At 35.6% G+C, this 16,880-nt stretch overlaps 1 protein-coding gene across 2 annotated transcripts in view; it reads right to left on the bottom strand.

Moving 5' to 3' along the window:
- Positions 1-1,220: 1,220 nt before the first annotated feature.
- Positions 1,221-16,880, bottom strand: part of LOC110377663 (extracellular serine/threonine protein CG31145) — a 91,279-nt gene continuing 75,619 nt past the window's right edge. For both annotated transcript variants that reach the window (XM_064037933.1, XM_021336629.3), the window contains exons 4-12: positions 12,653-12,901; positions 8,900-9,024; positions 7,919-7,997; positions 5,885-5,977; positions 5,290-5,533; positions 4,167-4,247; positions 3,382-3,494; positions 2,736-2,876; positions 1,221-2,608 (exon numbers count right to left, since the gene is read on the bottom strand). In XM_064037933.1, coding sequence (XP_063894003.1) covers positions 2,419-2,608; positions 2,736-2,876; positions 3,382-3,494; positions 4,167-4,247; positions 5,290-5,533; positions 5,885-5,977; positions 7,919-7,997; positions 8,900-9,024; positions 12,653-12,901 — 1,315 coding nt within the window. In that variant the 3' untranslated portion in view covers positions 1,221-2,418. The remainder of the gene's footprint in view (positions 2,609-2,735; positions 2,877-3,381; positions 3,495-4,166; positions 4,248-5,289; positions 5,534-5,884; positions 5,978-7,918; positions 7,998-8,899; positions 9,025-12,652; positions 12,902-16,880) is intronic.

Here is a 16,880-nt window from a genome sequence, read left to right as displayed (position 1 = left end):
AGATTGCTTCGTAAGGCTCACGAATAGTAATAGTTACCTCACAAGTAAAATCGAAGTGTACTGTTCACTTTTAGTTTCCCCATTTATTCTTCTTGTCTGTTTTATTGGCTATTTTTTAAATAATTAAATAAAAAACTCGTTCTATTATTACTAAATTCTCTGAAATTAGTAAAACCTCCCTCAACGATTTTACAATTTATTCCATTTTAATTATTTCATTTCTATGAACAACTTTTTACGTATATGCCACATGTAACTTTATATGTTTGATCTGAATTATTACAATTTTCCACTCTAAAAAATATTTCATACACTGCGGTTTTTCATAACGGGTCATACATAGCTTTTCATATATCACGTTTTTATTTATTTACGCTGTCAATATTTCAAATCGGATAAACGTAGATTTTTAGATAACTGCGAAAACTGTCGGATTTTCGTTCATTCCATAAAAAATGTGACTTCAAAAATATGTGTAACTGTAACTATAATTTCCAAAAATACAATGTCGTTTTGAAATAACGCTAAGGCATATTTGTCATATCTTTAGTTTTCACAGTAGTTACCTACACAGATTGCGATAAGATTTCGTATATATTTTCTTTAAACGTGTGAGAGAGCACGAAACATACCTCTATCTACGTGACCTATTCTATTTTTTTAATATTTTCTATCACGAAAAGATATTTCTTCCAGAAACAAAAGACAATCAGAGCTAATCACATCATCATCATCATCAGCCTATCGCAGTCCACTGCTGGACATAGGCCTCTCCAAGTGCACGCCACTGAGATCGATTTTCGGCTTCTCACTAATCACACATTATGCTACAATGATAAAGAGCTCCACATTTAAAGACAGTGGACACAGATATTGAATAAACAACAAACTGCCGTAAAGTCGTAAACCGTTGTATCAAATATCCGTACTATTCATATTCCAGTTTTTATGAGGGACGGACGTATCTACGTTTCGAGTTTTATGTGATCTTTATGATACGACGACGGGCACGCTGACCCCAGATTTTCTTTTATATTTTACATGTTTATAATTTGGTTTTGTCGGTTCGAGGTTAGGGAGCACGTTTGTTTCGTGACAAAGTACGCTACTATTGTTTAGCTTGTTGATTTTTTTGTCAACTTCTTCAATGCAAAAAATCTACCATTCACACATTTTATGTCTTCTAGGTAAGAATATATATATTAAATTAAACACAGAAATTCGAATCATGTAACCTTTTAATTTATAAACAATCAACAGAAACATTCAAGCATCACAATTTGCTATACAACACGTTTTTACATAAATTTTTAGGTACGTCTTTGGCAAGTCGACTCCTTGTAACCCCCATATGTAACAGTCACACCCCATATTATACACTAAATTACGCTAAAACCACTATTAAAATAAATATAGGTCTCATCTTAACTGCCAGTATTATCGTAACTATCGGGTTCAAATTAACTAATACACTATCTAATCAAAGTAAAAGCAACTCGCCAAGTAAAAGCTACGTAGGATTTCATATTTTCGCCACTGAAATAGTACGTAGAGTTTATAATTAAACGAAATGATGACCATTCAGTGAAATTATGAAACATGAGATCAGCTACGAGAAATATGTTAGTAGGAAACTTATTAGTACAAAGTAGAAAAGCATGTACGTTTGCATTGATATATAGCCTCAAATAAAAAACTTAACAAATACAATCAGACGACGTCTGTGCTTATCACACGGAGCTTATTTATGATATGTCTCTTCTTGAGCCTTCAGCTATGGTAACGGAGTTCACAACAAAAGTAGTAAAGTAGCAGATGATATTACAACTAAACTTATAAAATATAAACTGCATTTCACTAATATTATGTACAGTAACATTGCACACCCTTTTACATATATCTCGTCTGAGCTCAGAAGCACTCATTATAATATTATCCAAAATATACAGAAAGAACAAATAAAATATATTACCTACGTACACTAATTCTTCAATACTGTTAAATTTTAAACAACGAAACCGTTCACCGCCGATATAATGGTAAGCAAAATGAATTTACAATTCTTTTATATATTTGGCATACAATGGCTTATCAAAATCCAGTGGAATGGTTCTAAAATATATTCTGCATATCTCAAAAATTCATTTGGACAATCTTTGGCACTAAAATCTTACGTCTAATAAAAGTCTTGTAGACAACCAAAGACCAGGATGATAACGATACGTTTGCATTGATTACAACTGTTCTTACATCTAAGTTTGTCTTAAGTCACGGATTATGAGAGAGTTCGACTAGCAAGTCATTTTCACAGATTGCACCATCCCTTTTGTAGTCCGTACAATCATATATCACATTGACACTTCAACTCATGAGACCGTTTCTATGAGTCCCGTAGCATTTAATAGGTAGCGTGACCGGTCATACGAAATCGTTCACCTCATTCTGTAGGGGCGTGTCGATTTTGTCGATGCACTTCCTAATCGCATCGAGTATGATGACGATGCGCCGGTCGAGGGCGGCGAGGTGCGGCTCCCAAAGTATGGGGTTCACCGGATCCTTCTTCAAGGATTCACGGAGAACTTTTGATAAAGGAACTCCGTTGTGGTATCTGTAAAATTTAAATGGGTTTTAATTTACAGCAAATGACAGGATACTGCTAGGTAAACAATGCACAAAATAAAGTAAACGGTCTCCAATTATTTTACAGAAATCTTTCAACTGACAAATATACTCACTTTAGTAACGAAGCGAGGGTAGTATGCCTCACGAGGCAGCACTGCAGCAGCGGTGCCAAAATGCTCAGTTCGTCATGGAACGCCTTGCCGAACGCACGCCCTTGATCCAGATGCAGCGTGAACGTCTCGTTCCCGAACATTCTGCATTAATGAGATTCGTTAAACCACAAGATCAATTTGGCTATGTCCTTACAAAACTTGAAAATCTGCATTACAATGACAAGGCATATTTTAACTATAAATAGTTGGCTACTTCCAGTTTCAACGGAAAGTTATTGGGCCACAATAATTTAAGGAAACGGCCTTTACGCTCGATGTTCCGGCAGTGCCGTAATAATGCAGATTTATATGCAATGTAAGTGCGGCTGATCACAAGAATGCTATTTGTACCTCTCAGATACAATTGCCAGTGCAAACTATTGACCTTGAACATTGCAATTTGCAAACGCTTTACACGTTTATTTCAAAATCGGATTAGCATGAAATTCTTATGGCAAAATTATTTCATTGCAATAATTGGCATGGCATTTTTTTGCACTAGATTTCTTTAGATCACTGTCAAAATACGTTAATGAAAAGAAAAGTAAGGTCACCAATAAAATGGATACCATAAAAACACTAAAGACACTTTAAGAGGTATACGTACTTGAATGTTTCATAATGATGTCTGTCCATATTCCCAGAGAGGAAATCGAAGATTGACATGTCCATGAGGTCGAGCATTCGACGCCCGGAGTCATAGGGAGGGGTTGTGCGAACCTAGAACAAAATTCAACTATGAATATCAAAATTGTTCCCTTCAGTTGTCTTCTCATCATCATCATTTCAGCCAATAGCCGTCCACTGCTGAACATAGGCCTTCGAAATCGACAAAATGTCTTAAGCCTATCATAAAAAATTACATGCCAAGTAACAAAAAAAAAACAACAGTGTGCAATTGTGCATATTAAATTACCCCACTATAATAACAAGGAAATGCATGGGGAATGACTATTCAAACTAAATATTATGATTATCGTAGTGGCACTGTGAGACTTGATAAAGTCTGCAGTTATGTCATGTTTATAAATCACTTGTTATGTAGCGTTTTGTTGTGAATGCTCAATAAATAAATAATTGACACAATTTTTATCATCCACAATTCTTTCGTCGTTTTGTGTACTCTGCATACTTTCCCTATGTATTGCGGTATGTCCTCCCTAATGTACGCTTTCTGTGTCCTCCCATGTACATATATTCTCTTATTCACTACACCATAAGCACCCATTTCCACAATATACTCCTTTATGTACTTTCACTATATATACTCCTCAAAACGCCCTCCTCTCACCTACAATTAATTTAACAACGGGAGTACGTCAATACGTCAACAGAAATACTTATTTTATCGATTTATAAGAACGGTTACGCATATAGGTACTGCAAACTTACCGTATCACAATAATCAGATTGGAGTTCCCACTGCGCTTTTCTTCGCTTATGGTAGGATCTTCTCCAAGGATGCCGCCACACCTGCAGATGTTACAAATTATTTGAAAAAGGAATTGATCACCATAGACAAACTACGTATTTAGGCCAGAGACACAAGAATGTAGTATGATCATCAAAGTTCTCACATGAGGAAATAATATTTCGAAATGACACCAAATTACAACGTGTGTTCCCAAGATCTCAATATAGAAGCCAGCATTTAGACCTCACAAGTTGAAATAACTTAAGCCTAATGAAGTGATGTTAAATATCAAGGTTACGTCATTAATGTCGGTTACCTGATACATGTCACCGTTCTCTGCATACAACTTTACATTCATTCTACATTCAACATTAACTATTAAATTCCTTTTAGTTAGATAGTACTAAGAATATACGAGCAGAGATTAGACCGAAATGGAACAGAAACTACAATTTTAATTTATAATTATTTGGCAATAAACCCTTCCTTTAGGCGCAAAGTGCGAAACTCTGTACCGTATCGTCGTCCTAAAATGTAAAGTTTACACGAGATTACCTTGTGCCCAAAATAGTAAAAGAAACATATTGTAGGTTCTTTTCCTTTTTTAGAAGTACAGGATATTCATGTATAAGCTAATATAATATTCCATGTTGCGTTGCTGTTAAAATTTTGGAGATTTTTGCGTTAGAAGTAGGTATACTTCTAGTTGGAACGAAAACAGATTTTTATGTAAAAGCGTTTTTTCTGATGTTCCAGCCAAATAGAATTTCCAAGTCTAACGAATCCAATTCAGTGAAAAGACTGTTAATGAGAAACCGTACACGTCAATCGTTTACGTTGAATTATGTACACAGTGCGGTAGGTGTAAACAGTGATTCGATCGCCCGTATGAAGTGCACGCGGTTACAGCAAGGAACGGTGAATTATGTGCGAGGAATTACGTCGCGCCGACGCAACTACATGATAATTTGCTACCAACAACCACGCTGCATTTGATAATCACAGCATTCATAATCACAAATACCTCATGTGTTGCAAGAAATTAATTGATAATGGGGTACACAGGTTCTTGTTCAAAATGTTTTCAATTAAAATACCAACCTTTCGTTCAGCTATATCGGAGGATGGTAAGAACGCGGCGAAACTCCCTTCGAGCATGTCAGGGTTGCCACAAATAGCGTGTCCGGTGTCACAGTAGTACGAACACTTTCCGTGGAAGCAGAAGTTATTCGCAGGAGACACGAAGAACGTCTTGAGGATGTCACCTTCAGTCACATCGTAGATCTCTGTAGTCATATTGAGGACTCGGCCCACGACCGGCATCGCGCGACGGAAACCGAGTATCCTGGATAACACATAATTTAGATTAGCGTCACATCTATTCGTGTACATTGTGTCGAGCAAATAGGGATGTAAGATCCAGATTGTTGATTGCGGTCAAATCTTTGTTTCAATAGGTCGAGATACACGAATAAACTAACTTTGCCTCCACATAAGGAGGATTTTAACACAGAAGTATGTACATAATAAAAAAAACATTGTTATCAAATATTTCCAATTACGTAAAGTGTTGTGTTAATGATGTCTAACCCCACGCATAAGTTAAATTCCTTACGAATGAGTCTTGCGGATGAGTCAATCAAAAGGCCCTAAGTTCATCATATATAAATCATAGGCAAGGACTTCTCCCACATACCTGTCTAGATGGAAAGCGGCAATTTCAGCATTGTGCCTCTCATAGTCGGAAAAATAAAAATGATTTGGTAAAGTCTGCACATCACGTGCAAATCTGCGAACAAAAACATACGTTACATTCAAATTCGTACAACTCGTAAAAATTCAATGGAGGATTTGTATTACAAAACAGCCGATTTATCTTTAATGTTATGCTCGTGTCAAGATATTATAGGCGACGATTTAAGAAGATTTGAATAGATAAAGCACGGAGCTGGCGCGACTCCTACTTTACTGGCAATTGACGGCTATCTGCATTCATCAGTTTGCTGCATAAGCTTGATATGAAAAACCAGACTTAGGCATGGAAGAACTTCCTAAAATTGACATTAATCGTGAAAAGTTTATTATTCACTTTAAGGTTAATATTACTTGTCTTTTCAATGAAATATAACTTTCAATTAATTTAAATTCCACGGACAAAAAAGCATAAAACACCAAGGTAAAATTTTATCATAATATCACCAAAAATTCTTGGCAGGTACTTATTCATGACGTAAATTGAAACCGAGTAATATAAATCCATTAAAGAGAAATATCAAATATCGACTCCCGGAGATAAGAGGACCCTGTCCTTTAAAATAAATTTATAACGTCGAAAAATGTTAAATTACGTACTAAAATGGAAAAATTACTCATTCGCAGTAACAAATGGAGGTATAATTTCTTTTGGTGTCTAATGAGTCGAATGTAGGTGCTTAATCAATTTCTCGGAAACAAAACGATTAAAGTGGCTCTTAAATCGTGAATCTGGTTAGATAGGAGCAATCCCGGGAATATACTGCACCGAGTGTCTTCCAATTTATTGTCCTCAGTGCGACTCGTAAGTGAGATAGTACAATTTAAAAAGTCTACTAACAAATGGTTTAGATTCTGTGTCCTCTTTACCTTTTCGACATTAAATACATGCTACTAATTTAGAATGTTTTTTTACGAATCTAGATTAGGATGTCGATACTATATCACGTATACAAAAGTGGCAGTCAAGGTGATAAAACTAATAGCTACTCGTACAGGGAAGGGTTACCACCGACTGTCGCGTAATTTATCGCGCCCTTGTGAATCGTGAAAGATCCACGAGGGCCTCTTGATATGTCGTCGGGGTAACCCCTCGAGTCTATAATTTTCTTGGAAAAGTTATCCAGTCCTCTAGAAAAGTTAGTTGGCTGCCTATTTTCAAGTGTTTCAAGGCAAGAATAATTTATATTGTTTTGTTTTTTTAACGCCTCCGAAATTTCAAGAACGATTTAGTAACAGATGTAAAACTATGTGCATACGTAACTCGCTTATGAAACGCCTCGCTTTGACATCTTCAATATTATTATGATCTTTTATTTTATATGGCATCCATATTTTAAAAATAAAAGCGAAGTGCTAAGACGCCTGATACTCGATATACAGGCCTGCCGGGAGGTTCGTGAAATTCCCGCGAGTACATTTTTGGGAATGCTCTTTGTATTCTTTGTCACGTCAAAATTGTATCAGATAGCATTACAGAATATTGAATATGCAATGCGGTGCGTATGTAGGTGGCTTTACATATATGGAACAGAAATACATTCAAAGAGGTTGTAAAGTCGACTTTCCATAAGTTCACTGCAACAGTTAGGTCTAAAAGCTTTCGTAAATATATAAGCAATGTGCGCGGTATTCAATAGAAAACACAATCAACTTTAACAATGGTACGCAAGTAACAGGACTTGGCAAACTCTGTGCTTCAATAGCACTTGTAGTTGGGAAGAGTGTGGGCAAGCCGCTAAGCCGATCGCACGAAAGAACAATCTCAGAGTTTTGTGAATAGAACGAACACACCCAACAAGGTGACAGGAAAGTTGCACCAACTCCTTCAGGAGCGTGCACGGACACTTCAAACTAGTCTCAACACAACTTGCCTTCCAAACAAAATAAAACTTACGTGTCTGTGAAAGACATGACAGCTGATAGACAGACACTCAAGCCAAAACTATAAATTATGGACCCTCGGCGTCGCACTCACCTCATCGGCTTGAAGAGAGCTTGGACGCCATTAGGATAGTCGATGATAAGTTTCAACTGCGTCCCGCCCTCCTTTTGCTCTGTACAGAAATAAATTATTGTTAGATAAAATAGTACCTACTAAGTAACCAGCCGAATTTAAATTCAGCCTTCAAGCTAGCAATTTAGATGATTTTAGAATGTCTGTATCTGTATCGCAGCTATCGAGTGGGGGTGACACCAAAAATAAATGTAGGATATACTATAAAGTCGGATCAACAATGAAATCCATTTAAGTGGTTTAAATATTTAAGTCCAATTCGAAGTAAAGGGCGAGATTGTTGTAGCACTATTGTCCGACGGACCGCTAACCCCGCACTGATTGCAGACCCGCCCTCATCTAATATACATACCTGCCTGCCTTAGCTTGTATATATTCAAATCTTACTTATTTTTCATTCAGACATAAGATTTAGTTTTGTCTCTGTGCACTAGTTTATAGAGCAAGGACATTCTTTTTCGTTTATTTTTGCCATAACAATTGGAGTCAACGTATGAATATAGTAGCAATTTTATTCTAAGTGTAATAAAATGTTGATAGGAAAACTGGATTGTATTCGGAAATAAACCTAAAGCAATCGATAGTGATACATTTAACTGTAGGCATCGAATGTCCAGTCCTAGAGCGAGGGTGGCGTAAAGGTTGTCTGTCCAAACGTAATTGCTTTTCTAAGTCCGATCAACGGTGCACGGAATATTTTATGGCGATACATACTTAAATTGAGATCAGGGCCCACTCAATAGTTAAATTGATTTTAGTTATGTCGAATGTTGAATAATGTAAATAAGGCGAATAATAACAACTTCAATTTTAAACACAAAATTGCCTGTGCCCTCAAAATTAGTAAGCTACAATCTTGCACAACCAATTTGCATATCTAAATTTTGTTTAAATGATTTTAATCTATGATGTTTATAGAATTTAAGTGGTAGGCAAACTTACCTACATGTAGGATGGGTGAAGTAGCCATGTCTTTGAGCAGCTCGTCAATTAGCGGCTCCCCATCCTCATACAATTCGTGTTGAGCTATCTTCAGTTGGAACCTTTCCAAATTAGAAGCGTTTATGCTGCAATAGAAATTGATTGGTATTATTATACGACATTAATTTCCATTGATTATCTATTATGCGGTATTCTGCCTTTTGTTTGGGTTTTGTATTGTGGAACAAACCACTAAACTGAACTATATGACAGCTACATGGCTCGGATATAAGCCTAACAATAACGTAGGTATATCTATCAGATTTACCAGCCCAAAATACATAAATATTTTTCGAAGATAAACATAGAGACAATAGGGATGCGTAGTACGTCATCGATGAAGTTACTTGAAATTTTTCGCACACGCCCGTAAACCTGGTCGTTAACGTCAAGATTTACATGGAAGATTTTCCGTTGGCGGCGCGGCGCGCGGCAGCGTGTTGGTTTTGGCTGCGTGGAACACATAAGTGGACGTGATTTGCCTACTAGCGGGAGGTGTGAGACTCCAGGCGACACGACGCAGCACGGAACTGAATACTAAGGAGCGTACGTGTAACGTTTTCGATTTGTGGCATGCTCCGATAACCTGCATTTAGAAATCAAGCCGGCAGCTATTCTAAAATTTATTGACTCTCTTTCGGTGTCAATTGTGCCGCCGGCGACTGGGAATTCAAAAAACTGGATTGTTCCGGCCGGCGACAAGTGGACGTTCATGATTCTAAACGAACACCTACCCAATTTACTTCCACGTTCTTTTTGAGTTTATTACGAAGCCCGAAAAATATAAAAATCATAACAAAAGAAAACGTTCACGTTAAACAATGAATTTTCATCTCCTTTCATATTTACGTAGATGATCCCAATGTTAAAGAAAATTATGCCAATTTTTTTCATGTATCAACGCAACCCTTTTTACATGATACATGAATTTGGTCATAACAGGTCCCGTCATATCACGAGCAGCGTTTTAAGGAAGCCATCATGCATTCATTCCATTTAGTTTTATTGTCAAAGACCCGCGCCTATCTCGACGGGACCCCCTAACTGGATTTTAAATAAGATTCCTTGTAGGTCTTGTGAAATTTGCCTCACAAGATAAAGAAAGGTCGCTTGTCTGTTTCATATTATAGAATCATTCCACGCTGGAAGTATGATATGATCCTTTTTTATAGTCTTGTATCAAACGAAATCCTGTTGATAGTGTACCTAAAAGCGAAAGAAATGTTATATTCTTTTCATTTCTTTCACGTAGCCCTATGAGATTTGGCCTAATATTTGCTTTGGTGAAATTACCTGAAGCAGCGGAGGCCGGCCGCGACCTACCTGTTTGATTTTGATGCATACTTCAGTGGTCTGCGGGGGCAGTCGTGTTGGATGAAAGGCGATCGCCTTTACAACGTACTACATAGAAGGTTACAATGTGGCGCAGAGGCACATTCAGAGCCAGAACCACTCGGAAATATGTAAACAGTTGTTCCCGCAATGTTCGTGTTATCAAAGTTTAATTGCGGTAATAACGAAGAAACTAACAATTTAATTTGGCGACTCGCGGCGTGCTACATAAATCGTACTTGTGGATGTCAGCTGTCGGCAACTTTAGAGAATTTTCCTTGTAATGTCCTTTTCGCGTCGTTTTTCGCAGAACGTTTTAATTAATATTTCTTAACCAACTAAATATTTCTTTTATTTTGGTATTTACGTTGTGCGCAATTTTCTAAACGATTAAAATGTTAAGTTGATTACTTTTTTCTGAGAATGCTGTAGGACAGTTGATAACAGACGTGATTAGAATAATCAATTTGTCTGATAGGGTTTTTGCTGAGAGTTTTCATAGCAATTACATTATTACTCATAAAGCCGTAATAACCGTAATATCTTTACTTCATAGGCTACCATTTTGACTTATTATAAAAGGAGAACGATCTTCTTCATACGATTAAGGTTACGTTTGGGTATAATACTTTGTAATCCTAGATTTTTTTTTATAGGTATTCATAGAGTTATGTATTGAGAGAGATTTATCTAATCCTTCTATAATTTCGCCAGTTATGCTTTAGTTAGACTACATATTTTATGCTCCAAACATGTACCTATGTTGAATTTTGTAGTACTGATAACAGTATTTTTAGGAGCGACAGATTTGCACCAAATACTCCAAAAATACGTTTAGTTTGTATTAAATGATTGATCAAAGACGACAAACATATGTATTTTGGCGAACAGTCATTAAGTATGCAAAAAAGTTAAAATATTTTTGTTAGTATCGCAAATACTCAGAAGACAAAACAAAACATCGAATTATCTTGACCTCAATGACATTCCTGAGCTTTATCGATACATAGGTACCCACCGACAAATTATTATGACACCCTAACCTATGTATTAATAAATAGTAAAAACCAAATTAATTTAGGCACTTATTTGCATTCCGTATGTTGAATTAGCACTTAAAGGAATTGATTCAGGTACAGTGGATAAAAGAAAAAAAAGATCTCGACGAATTGAGAACCAAAAATACTCTTCAGATGCAACCATTTCAAAAAGTACTTAATTTTTTGATAATTATATTTTATGCCTATGAATAAGCGAGAGCGTAGCTTGGCTCATACGTCCATAATAATGACTAACGTTGTCATCTCATTCATCCTAATGGCTGATGACATGTATATGCAGCTGTGGGAAACTGAACAATCCCAAATACGTGTACGAGTTCATTTTATTCGTAGTCAAAAACCATTAAAGAATGTTTAATACCGCGTTGGAAAACTCCATCGTCAACTTTTGAACTTTAGTAGGTAAATGGAAAAGATCATCTGAAATGATTTAGCAATACTACATTTGATAATATTTACAAATTGTTTTAAAATTAGCAAAATTTTGAAAATTGTATTGCTGTATTTTTTCCAAAGAATCCTATCTGATATGTTTTACAAACTCAGCAGGGCAAAGGTTAGGCAGTCGATGACACATTAACTCTTTCTCAGTTAACAGAAGTGTTGTAGCAAGAAATGATTTTCCGATACCTCCAAAATGTATTGGCTATATCAAAATACTATTTCAATAATTACCCGAGGTGGACTACATCTTCACTATCCAACTCTCTGTAAAAGATTATTAAAGGGTTACTCTGATGAAATTAAATTTCCTCCTGTACCAAAGTAGCCTATAAAGTAATTTAATTGATTCAGAAAAAGAAAAACAAACTAAAAATTTATATAAATTCAGAATCATTGAAGGCTTTTGATTTAATCCGTTCGAGAAACATATAAAACTCACATACAGTTTGCAAAAAAGGTGAAAAGAGTAGAATGGCACAGGGCAGCATTTTAGGTCCTACTTTGTTATAAAACTTTTTTAGCGAGTTCGGAAATTCCGATACGGACACACCCATAAGTAATAGTCGCAACTTTCTTTAACAGAACATGTTACTTACATGCTGCTAAAATAATAATTTGCAATCGTTAATTAACTATGTGGAATTAATATAAAGAGTCTGCTTCGTAAGGTAAAATGGCTTGGTCTGCATTTGTGGTCCTTAAACATAACTGGCGAAATGTAGGATATGAAATGTAGGAAATGTTAGATCCTGTAATAAGTACGTTCTAAAAAGTACGCCGAGACATGAATTGATTGAATGTAGAGCTTAAGGGGCCTTTATTGTTAGGTTACAATATAATTGGCTAAATAGAACAAAAACTCCATAGTATTTAGTACCTTGGTTCTAAGTCTTCCATCTCCCCAATAGTCGGGTTCTCTGGCCTCAGGATGTTGAGATCCCGATGTGGGGGTATAATGACCGTGTGGTCCTCAGCCTTGCCCTGGATCTGCGCGAATATAATCCTCTGCAGGTCCTCATATCTGTCGGTTGGAGGTGCGGGGGTGCGGGGTTCGGCGTCTGTCCCTCCACCACTCGTCTCGCTCGGAGCTGACTGCTCGTATTCTCGAGACCCGTTGCTGCCATTGCTGTCGAAGAAAGAAACAATTGAGCATTGATCTTTTAATGTTGGTAAGGACGATGTTACGTGAAAACGCAACTAAATAGTTTCACATATAAAAGAGCTAGTTTAAACAAAGTAGCAAACATATTTAAAACAGACATACAAAGCTTAAAGGAACTAATATTGGACTGTTAAAATCACTCGCTCGAGCTAAGCATTCACAAGTTGAATGGGTAGAATACTTCAAGGAATGTGTCGGACATTCCTTTCACATGAACGCGCAAAGCTTCATCTGAACAATCTCTTCGAGCTAACTTTAACTTCCACAGTGTGGGAATTACTTGCAGGAAAAAGTGATTCTGCAACTGCTGTAACCACAAATGCGAGGTAACTGTCCTGCAATTTACTGCAAGGTGCATAATACGTACCGCTTAGTGTGAGAGCTTTTGGTCACAACATCATTTACCTAACGCGGACTCTTCGTCAAGCTGATTTATTTATATTGCCAATTATATATGCGGGGATAAAATATACAGAAAAGGAGTGATAAAAACCTGACAGATAATTAAGTAAGTAACTTATTTAATTTTGTTTGTACCAAGACGTGTAAATAAGACAAAGTAAGCAGAAGGAATCAAACGACCAAAAATATATTTAAACGAAGACTGCCTAAAATATGAACAATACTTTTTCAAGTGATTTCAGCTTTATCATTAAGTACTGCTATGATATTATTTGGACTTAAATAAATGCTTTTAATGGAACACAATTTAATTGAAACTTTACAAAAACAAGTGCTCTTCGAAAATAATTATTTGTATTCTGGTATCGGCTTATTGTTAGACTTATCAATTACGTTTGAAAATGTTATTAATTGAAAGGTATTAAGAAATTAAGCTTGTCTATTATACAATATTATGACTGTTACAATTACTGTTTATTGATTTATTTAAATTCTGAGAATCCATCAACTTCGTATTATTAATTTCTAAGTAGATTTATGTCATTTTTAAAAGGCTTAAAAATAAGTACAATTCTACTCGTGGTCCAATATAATTCTTGAGTGGTGCAAATGTAACAAGGTTTGGTGATATTTAGAGATAAGATAAATCAACTAATTGGAGCTGCGCCTACATGAACTCTTTTGAAAGGATTATACTAATATGTAGCTTTTGTACCGAATATATTAAACTCATGAACTCTTTATTTATTTACACGATTTTCCCAGTCTTTTTCATTCACACATCTTCGTCATGGTCAATCAGTTGTTGTATAGTTTTTGTTAATTGGCTGTCCCTATATACCCAGCAACATATAATATCTTAATCATTAGCCGATTTCAGCCATACCTAAGCCAATTTACCTCCACTGCCTAACGTTTAAACAGAACATAGTAAAGACTAGCTTACATACTCGTTTGTGGGTAGTAGGCAATCCGTCACGTTTTGACTGACCCACTGGCGTGGCGGCACATCGGACGCCATATATTCCTCACTGTTTGGCATACCCAGCGGGCGTTGACGGCCTGACAATCACGCCTGATTATATTTTTTAAATCAACTCTTTCAATTAACTTCTACTAATACTTACTATTAATTTGGCGGCGTTTTTAAAAACTTATCGAGTTTATTTTTAAGATTTGCTTAAAAGTGACATTTCCTTAATTATGCTCTATGCTATCAAAGTATCGTTCATTGGATTTAACATACAGAAGGAATTTCTAAGGAGCACATGTACAGTAGGTACATACTTTTCCTTTCGATTTTTGGCATGTATTCAGTTGAGATTGCCTTGCATGAACGGAAAATCTTCCCTACCTAGTACTAGAACTGAGGTATTTTATTGATAGCGTCAACATTCTTATTTCATCATTAATCCTCATCTATCCAACCATCTTTATCATTTACTAGGCAATTGCCTAGCGGTCTACAAGAACGGTCCTCTTCATAGACCGCTACGAATTTTCATTTATCTATAGTTACTATCTACCAAAAAGTATGAAATACCTTTCTATTGTCTATTTAATGAAATTTATTTTCAGTCCTTTGTTTTGCGACTATAATTACTTAATTTTATCTTTTCATTATGACTCAGGTACTGAACTAAATTCACTTCAACAGCTATTAAGTGTCTACAAATTGCTTTTGCGGTCAAAGTAAATACTTGACTTTTCCAAATCACACTTCAACATTTAGGTTATTGTAGAGTGTATTGTTTCGGTGTATCGATAGCACTAAGCCTGCGCACACTACAAAATGTTTGTCGGCTGATAGTTGATTTGGGCTCATACATCAGTATGAAGATGAATGTACCTACACACTTAACACCCCAGCAAGGCCCACCGGGGCCAAGGCCTGCTGGGGCTGCAGGATTGTTTGAAAGAGTTACCGCTGCCTTGGTACATAAAAGGCCTACGAAGGAACATGATGGGTTTCAGTCAGAAAGAGTCTGACATCATGTCTAATGATTTTTAATAAAAAAAGTACACAGGTAACAACGAGCAGGTATTTGTTCGACCAAAAACTTTGATTGAATTCAAGATTTAAAAAAAAAATCTTCAGTGTGCGCGCAGGCTGAGGTTTGACTCCAGTCTAAATCACTCGGTAACGTTGACTCGAGTGTTTGCGATAGCGTTGCCAATTGTTTACAGATCTAATCATTACGAACTTGCTGTTCGACAACATAGGTGAAATTGTAATCAATAAAGTAGAAGGTACCTGAGTAGTTTTGTTACCCTTTTTTAACTAAGAGGCATTCATGACTTGACAATAATTTAGGTAATTGTTATTCCTACAGAGTGTTTATACGTTAGAACTAAAGTTAGCCATTATGCATATGCATATATCAAACCTAGGTATACCTATATCTTTACAAACAAACGTGAGTCAGAAAAATGGAAATCATTCAAATGACGTAGGTGTATGCATTGTAATGTGACCACAAAGGTCTCTAAATAACGGGACTCTTTTATAAATTATTATAAAATTCCGATTGATTAAAAAATAAGTATTATTAAACGAGTATAAAATTATTTATGCAATAGTCTTTAACGACTTCATTGCTCTAATTAAGAACGTGTAGCGGTCATGTTCAGGTAAATGTACGTCTAGCTATTTCTACATTGATTTTTGTACAACAAAAGATAAAAAAATACATTGACAACAAAACCTACTACTTTAAGGTCAAGTATTATTGGTTATGCAGGGTATATTTAATATTATTTCATTGAATCAGTTAATACACTATTTATCAGTGGACTTTAAGTTATTCCCCTGTGACTCTTTCAAGCTTCGAAGTGACCTGGCAGTCAAAGTTCAGTTCAATAGACTGCCCATTAAAAACAATACCTCTTTATTATTCCGTAACTCATTACAATTATGTTATTACACCGAAAACATTAGAGATAATATCATAACTATCTGTTTATAAGTGCTCTGATAATAATGAGATCAATCATTTATTTTGGGTCGCTGCCAGCAAATGTTCTTGCAAATAGTTTCAGGTCTCGTAATATTTAATAATTGTTTTGCGTAATTTTAATATAACTTATTGTCATTATTTTTACAAAGAATGAGTATGTAAATGTCAAAAAGGTAATTTTAACTCAATTATGCCTATACTTGAAAATAATTAAGGGTTAAAATGAAAGTGTTGCCAGTAAGATCATTGAGGTTAAGTTGTTAAAATTGAATGTCTGAGAATCATAATTATAATTGATTTGTTATTTCCATTTATTCTGCAAACAAATCTTTTCGAAACAATAATTAAATAAAAAATACATTCCCAATAATAAAAACTACAACATGTTAAAAACGCTAAGACGATCGGCTGAAATATCTAAAATTATAAGTCTTACTTAGCTATTTTTAAACCCAAGTATTTTTAGCAAAGATAATCACGCAACTAAAATTACCAAATTGCTCAGTTTTTGTATGTACGTATTCGCTTTAATAAGACAATATAATCGTGATATATCCTATTGTAAGAGGTTTTTACAAACCGCA

Source organism: Helicoverpa armigera, chromosome 2, assembly GCF_030705265.1.
Source record: "Helicoverpa armigera isolate CAAS_96S chromosome 2, ASM3070526v1, whole genome shotgun sequence".
Taxonomy (NCBI): Eukaryota; Metazoa; Arthropoda; class Insecta; order Lepidoptera; family Noctuidae; genus Helicoverpa; species Helicoverpa armigera.
This window is presented reverse-complemented; position numbering and strand designations above follow the sequence as displayed.